The following is a 9,651-nucleotide window of genomic DNA, read 5'->3' as shown; positions in this document are numbered from 1 at the left end:
TTGTAAGGTTATGTCTATAGGCATTAGAGCTGGTTGAGAATTTTTAACACCTTTTTTCCCACTGAAAAATGCTAATTCATCAAAACCTAAATTGTTTGTGAAACAGGGTTGGTTTCTACAATTCTCCCTTGAAAGTTCAACAAATCTCAACTTGAAAAAATTTTGGGAAAAAAAATGTTATGAAATGGTCCAAATGTCCCATTTCCACATTTTCAAACCCCAAAATTTGGGGGGATGGATTTTTGATACATGGATATTTTCAAAGTTTTGTCATTTTATGTCCCAATTTGGGACAGGAACTTTTTTTGATATCCCAAACAGTTTCATGGAGCAGGCAAACCATTTCCTATGCAGCTCTCATAGGCATCTTTAGCAGCCTGAAAGTAATACTATGCAAAACCAATTGTGTATAAAACCAAGGATCTTAGGAAACAAATCACCCCTTAAAGAAGGCTCTTTTTTTTGGGGGGGGTAGAAATAATTACATACTGTGCTTTGATGAACAAAGCATAATATCCTTCAGATGTCAAACGCAACCAAAGCACAGATGAGGAACACGTAGGTCTCCCCAAAATGCATTATTTCCCCCTCTTCCCTCACGGGGTGAAATCAACCTTCCCTCAGCTGTTTCCTGGAATGTTTCAGAAAAGGAAAAAACAAACTATGGCCCTATTAGGGTTAATTCTTTTGCATAGACACATATGACCATAAACTGGTCAAGTAGTACATGATCTTTCGCTAACATTGTGACTGGGAACAAGAAGAATACAGCCACAATAATATACAGCTGTCAGCTAAAAGTATTGCATAAAGCCATCTTTGGCCATGTAGGCTCTTGGCCTTTTGGAAATAGGTCAGCTGCATTGCCAGCATGACAAAGAAAATAACAATGTTTAGAATTAGGAAGAGGCGGGTATAAGAAGCCGATATTGACGGAGCACTGCTTTGAGCAGTGCTCACCATTTGTTCCAGTCCAGATTGGCCTTTGATTGATGCACCATTTTTGTGCTTCACATAAGTAACATCTGCAAAATCTAAAAGGTCTTTCATTTCCTCGTCTTCATCTACAGGTAACTCTTTTTGTGCCAGAGTCTGTGCCTTCTGTCGCACTCTTCTTTCGTTCACTTCAATTTGTGCAAAGATGTCAGGAACGGCATCGACAAACTTGTAGCCTTTGGCTACCTTTTTGCTTTTTTTTGCCCTGCCTTGCTGCTGCTGCTGCTGGGAGATAGCAAATAACCTATCAATGGCTTCTTCCGTCTGTCTCTTATCTGAAAATCTCAGCAGGCGTTCAGCAGTCTTTCTAAAGCTATCTGTGTTCTGCACACGGGACAGAATCTGTTTCTCAAGCTGCTGGAAGACAGGTTTGAAATGCTGAAGATTCTGCTCCACAATCTGAACATAATCTTTCACCTCTGATACAGCAGAGTTCCTTATGGTAGAGGTTCGGTCAAATAGAATTTTTTGGCGATCTGCAATAATCTGTGCAAAGACAGAATGGCCTCCATCCTCACCAGTCCACAGGTAAACTGCATAGGCATGCTCACTGGTGGCTATGAAGACATCCAGTTGCTGAGAATCTCCATGGACATTGAAGCTCTGGACATCTATGGAAGGTCCTATGAAGAGGTAAACTGCTCTGGTGATTGGGTTCCGCAGGTGGGTTGTAACATTCACATAGTTTGTTCCATTGTATGGGTAGCCCCGGGGATACATTTTTGAGGCAACAGTAGCCTTCTCACTGTACCCGGTGTCATCCATCCAGTACATCTTATACATCCCATCGTGATGCCTAATAAAAGCCCCGTGGACATCATCAATAACAGTCTCTTCAAAAGGCACATCCACATTGTGGAAGAAGCTGGTAGCTGCCTCCAGGGGGCTGTCATCTTCAAGATGAATTAGGTCCACAAGCAACAAAAGCTGGGGATGCAGAAGTAAAAGGTTTCTTTGGAAGTTTTTCAACTTCAGTTTTGGGTTGTAAGCACCCACTCCTTCTCCCCTGATAAAAACCACTCCACTTCTCTCCATAGCGGCAACTACTCTCCCCTGGCAGTCTGCAGCCAGGTCATGTTTGTATTTCAACCACTTTGATGAACAGTCCTCTGTAACCTGCCCTTCCCATGGGGAGAAGCAGCTCTTTGACACAGCTGGAGAAAACATCAATACATTGTTAAAGAAGGTATACTTCGGCCCATACAGGGCTTCTGTTATGAAAGGTACACCGTTGGGAGCAAAGGTAAAGGAGTTCTGATCAGGGTGCTCATGGCCAGCATTGAAGTTCCTCCACCCTTTGATCCACTCTTTGTACTTATTCTTATGAACAATATCATATATTGCACGACCTCCCAGTTTTCCAGATTTGAAGGAGAGGAAGGGCCTGTTGATTTCAGCTGGCAATGCACTTCCATATGTTACAACTCCCCAGTCCTCAAAATAATGCAGCTTTGGAATACCATAGTCTGGTGGAGGTACGGAGTGCAAGCTTGCATCATACCTGCCAAAAGACACAGAACATGGGTTTACACTTAAACATTAAAATCAGAATTATTTTATTTATTTTGATTTTCCAGCACCTATCCAAAACTCAAGATATTTTGCAATATTTAAAAGAAAGAATTGTCTATAGTGTAACATTTTTACAAGGATAGGCTGTTGGCCCCAAACCTGGAGAAAAAGTGGACTGCATATCTTTTCATTTGGTCCCTATCCTTTGATCTGGCTGGCTTGGGTAGCCCTACTAGGAGTTAAATTCCCACTGATATAGCTCTTGGGGTCACTGGAACATACTCGTCTTCCCCACCATGTCAAACTGCAGTCCTCTTAATTTTAATAACTAATTTAATGCTAGTCTGCAGATAAAAGTTTACACTTGCATCAGAGCACAGCAGTCTTAGTTAAAAGGAGCCACCAGGCCTGAGCAGTTCAGTTGCTGGTTGGGTGAGGAAGGACTGGAGGGCTGTGAAAATCTTCAGGTGAGGAGGCCTGGGAGAGACCCTGCGGAGGCAGGGAACAGACAGAGAAAGCAAGGTCCATAACCGGAAGGTAACAAAGGGGATGGGACAGAGTGGGAAGCAGCCCAGGGAATGCAGCAGCAACAACTATTAAAGGAAGCAGGATGTGGCTGCTATTTGTAGGGTCCCTGGGTTGGGACCCGGAGTAGTGGATGGGCCCAGGTCCCAATTTAAATAGGCCCGCAGAGGAGGCTGAAGAGGATCAAGCATTTTGTTGAACTTTGTTATCCTGGGAAGGGATTGGACTTGAAGGAGTGACCTGGCTGGAGAGGTGGGGCAATAAGAACCATCAAAGGCAAAGAGTCTCCAGGGAAAAAGCCCTGGGGTTACTGCTCTATCCCAGAGCAGACACAGACTTAAAGCTAGCCCAGAAGGGGCTGAGAACTGAGCCCAGAGGCAGGGCTGCAGAAACTGACAAGGGCACAGTGATAGGCCCTGCTGAACCTTTTTCACCCTGGAAAGGGTTCATCTGTTTTAGACTATGTGTGACTTAGCCAGAGGGCTGAGCCAGTGAAGACCTGCCTGATGAGGGCAACAGCTGACAGAAAAAAGAGAGAGTGCAGGTTTGCACTCAAACGACAGGAGGCATTCAGCAGAGGTCAGTGTGCCCCATCATATACTGTCTACTCAATTAAAAGAAACTCAATTCCTATCATGCACAAGATGTAATTTCCAGACTCCCCAGGTACGGAAGGATATGGAGAGTTTGAACTCTTCAAAAGGATTAGAAATAAACTAAAAATGAATTATAATCCCACAGTTTGTTTTAAATGATAATTGTATCCTCTGCCTAGGCGAAAGACAAACTTCTAAGACAGTACGTATATAAACTACAGTAATACACTTCAGTTTAAAAAGAAATCATACCAAATAAGGTTAATTATTTTTTTTATTTCCTTATATTTAATATGAGCAACTATATACTATTTCAGATATTATTTAAAGGAACAAAACAAATAAAAGCAGCATCAAGCCCCCAGCAAGAACCCCATCCCTAACATAACCAGATGAAAAGGTCTTTCCCCATCAGAATACATCTCTCTAATTAATGGCTACCCCCTTCAGGCCTTGGAATATATCTGGTAGGACAACAACTCTGGGTGATTTTGAGCAAAGGTGGAAGCTTGTTCCACAGCCAATGGCCCCTCGTGGAGAATGCTCTACAACCACCCCCTTTCTTTATTAAATCCAGGAGACTTCAATGCAAGTGCCTCCACTGACCGCAATAGAAGCACTATGGCACAAGAAGAGAGGGAGTCTTTCAAGTAGGCAAGCCCCAGGACATTTAGGGCTTATTTCTGTGACTCAGATCCACTGAAACATCCCATTCCTGAATGTTAAGGTATCTTTCCAGGGGAAGGAGTCTCTTTTAACTACAGACTTGCCAGGGGTCCTTGAGTGCATGAGGAGAAGAAAGGGAGCTTGCACTAAATATATAACTAGCACAGCATCCAGAGGGATATTTGGGAGCCAGCAAGCCATGAATTTTCTCAATGTACATATCTTAATTACAAAAACATATGCATGAAATACACGTTGATCCACTGTGGGGGAAAAACGTGATGCCAGTTTAAACGTTGGATATGTACATACACTATTGACCAGCAAGAATTGGACGTATTAAAGGCCCTAAAAGATTTTAATTTCTTGTCTGCAATAGAATGACCTAGTCTTACAAATTAGGGCTGAGTTGTAAGTTATGTGGAAAATGTGGCTCAAGTCCTGTTCCAGATTCCCCCCCCCCCTCCCGTTTTAACATTGCTTACATGCTAATGTATATACCATTTTTTAAAGAATCTATGTTTCTCTCTTTCTTTAAGCATTGAAATTTACATTTAAATTGCATTTAAAAGAAGGAACTGGGTTTTAAATGAGCTTGTAACTAACTACCAAAGCATACAACAAGTTGTAACATGAGTGGAAGAATTTTTTGTTTTTTTTGTTAAAGAAAAAACTTGGAACTTTGATATAAGAATTTCACTCCCTTTGAAAATGGTTGTCTACAACAATGCAACTAAAAGCATTGCCAACGAACAGATGGAAAACATGTGAAAACAAGTTCTGTACAAGACCTGTGTTGTATGTGGCTGAGTCCCTTTTAGACTAGACACAGTTTAGGTTGCACATCACCAGCATAACATCCATTTGTACAATTCATTACAAATCGGAAGTTAATGGCTTATCATTAATGCCAAGCAGCTGCCATGTTTCTTTGAAGCCCACTCATTCTGTTTCATACCAGAGAAATTCAGTGTGAAGAGTGCACCACCGCTGCCCTTTGGATGGAGTCCCAGGGCCTTCCACCACTCGATTCCTTCTGATCTGATCTGCCAACCAATTCCCACTGCCGTTGCGCATGACAAATTTGTCTAGAAACACCAATTGGCTCTCTGGCCCATAGAACCAGTTATAGTTGGAATCTGCAATTGCCACAGTTCTCTGAAATCCTTGGGAAAAAGTTAAAAGGAACACAAGAACAAGCAAATAAATGAACAAAGGCCTGTACTGTAAAGTAAGGATGCTGAAGCCAAGCATTACAAATGGGCTTACCCTTTTAAAGTATTTATAGACATACTCTTGAATGACCCACAGTCAGGTTATACAGTAGCTATTTCCCACTGCTGTAGCATACTACTCACCTTTCTTCTTAAACTAAAGAAAGCACAAGTGACAGAAATGTCAAGGAGAAAGGCCCCATCCACCTACCTTTCTTCACTTTAACCTCTCACAAAGGATAGTATCAGTTTAAAGATTTTGTTTTTCTTATGTCAATCCATGCCCTTTAATGTAACTACAGCTCACAGAAGCTCCTCAAGGTAAAATGAAATCTATACCTTGAAAAAACTAAAACAAGTGTGCTTTGTTGTTTAAGTATCTTTCTGAAGCAGATGCCTGAGGTATCATGAGCCGTCTGTGTGACCCATTCTTCTAATATGGGTGTGTACTGCCATGTCAAAGGTATTCTTGCCTTCTGGGTGGTGTTCAGAATACAGGGCCAAATCTTCAGCTGATGTAAATCAGCATAGCTCCACTGACTGTATCAGAACTATGCCCATTTACGACTGCAGAGAACTGACCCCTAAAATCCATCCAAGTTAGGATTTTGTATTTTCACCCATAGTTTGAGGTTAAACTTGTATCCTATGGCAGGCTGAACTGATCTGGACACAGAAAGAACCAACGTAAGTCTTCATTAGAAACTTGAGCCCAACTGGAACAAACATCTTTTCTGAAGGTTGACAAAGTTTGGTTACATTTTTTACAATTAATTTTCATATTTACATCTCTGCACTTTAATTCCAGCTGGGACTTCAAAACAAAAGTATGATTTGCAGCCTGATCAGAGGAGAAAGTACCAGAAAGTTTGCAACTGTGCTGCCTCTTACAAGATTTCCAGCCTAATTTTGCTAACTCAAGAAGTTACAATAACTCAGAAAAAGTTCAGAGCAGGAACAGAATTTTGGACTACTTATCCAGTCTGAGGCAAACCTCAAACTTTTCAAGTTCTCCCCACATTACTATATTTCCCATTCTCCCCTTTTAAATCTTTCCTCAGTTCAAATGCCTATAGCTGCTTTGCAAAATACTTCATGAGTACTTTATCTTATGTCTCCACACATCCAAGTTGTTTAAATATCATGACTCTTCTGTTCCCACAACATCTAAAATAGATTACCCTAAAATAGATGACCCATGTAGCTAAAATGCATGTCCATTCCCTGGTTCTGTCCCAATTTCATTACTGTAATTTCATTCTCATTTAATTCTTCTGTTGGCTTCCACCTGCCTTCTATGTTAAACTTGAGCATCTCATTCTCTGTGCAACTCTATGCCTACCTAAGTCTGTGCTCTTCGTCCTCTCTCATTTTGCTCTGCCCAAGATACTCATTTCACCACTACTTTTGTATCCTTCTCCCATTCTTGCCTTCATGCTTTCCGTGCCCCCTCCTCCTTCCCTCCCCCTATGCTGCACCTTATTTCTGGAACATCTTCTTTTTGCAGTCCACAGGGCACCAACTCTTCCCATTTAAATCCCTTAAAACTTTCTTCATGAAACCTCCCAATGTTATTGCACCTATGCTTATTGCCAGAGCGCTGGGGGCAGGGCGGCGAGCCTCAGCCGGGGCTCCGCTCTCCCCCCGGCGGCCAGAGCGCAGGGGGCAGGGCGGCGAGCCCGGCTGTGGCCCCGCTCTCCCCGGCGGCCGGAGCGCCGCGCCGCCCCCCTCCAGGTGCCACCCCAAACACATGCTTGGTGGGCTGGTGCCTGGAGCCGGCCCTGCATACAGCAGTAAACACAGAACTTAACAGAAACTAAAAGAGGAGGTAACATGGCCTAGTGCACAGAGAGGATTGGGACTCAGGAGACCTGAGTTCCACTCCCAGCTCTGCCACTAATTTGTGGGGTGACGTCGGGCATGTCACTTTGCATCTCTGTTCCTCACTAAAATGGGGATAATGATGACCTTCCTTTGCACAGTTCTTTGATATCTACTAAATTAAAAGCTAGTAACTACACCTCTACCCCGATATAAGGCGACCCGATATAACACGAATTCGGATATAACACGGTAAAGCAGTGCTCCGGGGGGGGCGGGGCTGCGCACTCCGGCGGATCAAAGCAAGTTCGATATAATGTGGTTTCACCTATAACGCGGTAAGATTTTTTGGCTCCCGAGGACAGCGTTATATCGGGGTAGAGGTGTATTACTTATTATTTACTGAACATAGTCATTGCCCACTGTGCTGTATGAAACAGAAGAAGACATGACCTACCCAAAGGATATTATAAGTCCTGTATTTTGGATGTTAAATAGCAATACAGTTTACCACTAGAACACACGGAATACCTCAAAGACAGAAACCGATGGTCATACTATGTATACCAGATAATATATACACTGAACAGAAAACAAAGAACTGGATAGAGCATAGGAAGCAAATGATGTATGACTTAATAGAGATCCTGAAGGTAGTTACTCTTTTGCCCATCAATCCTAATAATTTTCTTCTCCTGGTACTTTTCCACAGAAAAACAAACTTCTCTTTCATGTATCTGAGGGACATCTCTCTCCATTTAACCTTCCCAAAATTTCAGCCAGCAGGGGTAGCTTTCCTTTCCACTACCTAACTCTGATAGTAGTTCTATGCCACAATGACACAAGCCGAAATGCAGGCCCCATCACTGGTGCCTAAATAGTTATATATCTGTATAACCTTAGGCACTCACATTGGAACAATTTGGCCCATGTCTCCTTGGACTGCACTGAGAACCCTACCAATAGAGCTAGTTAATATTTTTCACATGAAAAATATTTTAGTCAAAATTGCTTTTTCTTTAAATGAAACTTCTTGGGGAAAAATTGATGTTATAAAAACTTTTTCAATTTTTGTAAAAATGCCTATCAATTTTTTCTATTCCAAAAAACCCTCAGTTTTCAATGCAATGATTTTTGGTAAGAGAAAATTTTCAGTAACAATTTTGAAAACGATTCTAATAAAATTTCCAGAAAAAATATCAAGACAAAATTCACACACATAAAAAAGCCAAAACAGAAAATGGGTCCATTTCAAAGATAGAAGCAACTTTGAAATGTTAAACTTTTTCATAAAATAATTTTCTTATTTTTTGACCAATACTAAGGGCAAGCACTTAATAGACAACAATAGTGTCATTTTCATGCAGGTATATAAAAACATACAGAATGCTGCACTATTTGAGCTATATAAAATTGTACTTTAACTGTGAAACTTGTAGTTGATTTAGAAATTAGCAGATGTTCCTTTATCAATCCAAGCTACCTACCTGGCAGGACAGTTCTATACATAAATGCAAAGTGCTCTTTAAGCCACGGGTGATTGAAGTGGTTGATGTCAAAGTGCCTTTGGACAAGAAACATGTACTGAAAGAGAGATCTGGTGGTGTAGCTGCCATAAGCCACTCCTTCATAGAGGGATCCATCTGTAACTTCTCGCAGCAGGACTATAGACTTTTCCATGATTGACAGCACTTGCTTAGTCCACAAGTACGCTTCCTGAAGATAGCCTGAAAGAGGAAGATGTGGATAAAGCTGAAACAACTTTATAACGTACTGTGCCTACAGCATATGATTTTTTTAAAACAGGGGTACTCCAAAGTATGACCTCTGCAGTCCTAAAATATGACCTTAGTCTGCCATCTCCTTGCAGTTGTAGGGTGAGGATAAAACTGATTACATGCAGATTTTAATTTTTGATGAACAAAGGAGTTCAAGCTTAATTTAGTGAAGAAAATCTGCCAACACCTAATTGTTATTAACCAGGGACACAAATAAAGGAAGCACACCTTGTATTTTCAAAGAAAGATGTCTCTATTATGCTCAATACACTCACATAGTGAGAATCATCTCTTGCCACATGGGATCATGCATTTGAAATTAAAACAGAATGCAAACAAATCTATTATCTCCACCAGAGGGCTCCAATAATGGAATTATCTGAGTCATTTATTTTTTAGCAATATGGTTGCCACAAGTGAAACATTCAAAAAACGCACACACCAATGGGTGGGTGCTTAACAGATGCGAATGACAATTAACAATAAGAATACTTAATCAAGAAGTTTAAACTTAAAGTGCAATTAAATGATATTACATACTAT

General features: G+C 41.3%; 1 protein-coding gene across 1 annotated transcript in view; it reads right to left on the bottom strand.

Annotated features, from left to right (window-relative positions):
- Positions 1-234: 234 nt before the first annotated feature.
- DSE (dermatan sulfate epimerase) overlaps positions 235-9,651 on the bottom strand; it is a 32,186-nt gene continuing 22,769 nt past the window's right edge. The window contains exons 3-5 of the mRNA XM_065401512.1: positions 8,818-9,057; positions 5,254-5,461; positions 235-2,497 (exon numbers count right to left, since the gene is read on the bottom strand). Of these exons, the coding sequence (XP_065257584.1) occupies positions 739-2,497; positions 5,254-5,461; positions 8,818-9,057 (2,207 nt within the window). The 3' untranslated portion in view covers positions 235-738. The remainder of the gene's footprint in view (positions 2,498-5,253; positions 5,462-8,817; positions 9,058-9,651) is intronic.

The sequence above is a fragment of the Emys orbicularis genome, chromosome 3 (assembly GCF_028017835.1).
Source record: "Emys orbicularis isolate rEmyOrb1 chromosome 3, rEmyOrb1.hap1, whole genome shotgun sequence".
Classification (NCBI taxonomy): Eukaryota; Metazoa; Chordata; order Testudines; family Emydidae; genus Emys; species Emys orbicularis.
Note: the sequence above shows the minus strand (reverse complement) of the source record. Positions and strands in the feature narration are given on the sequence as shown.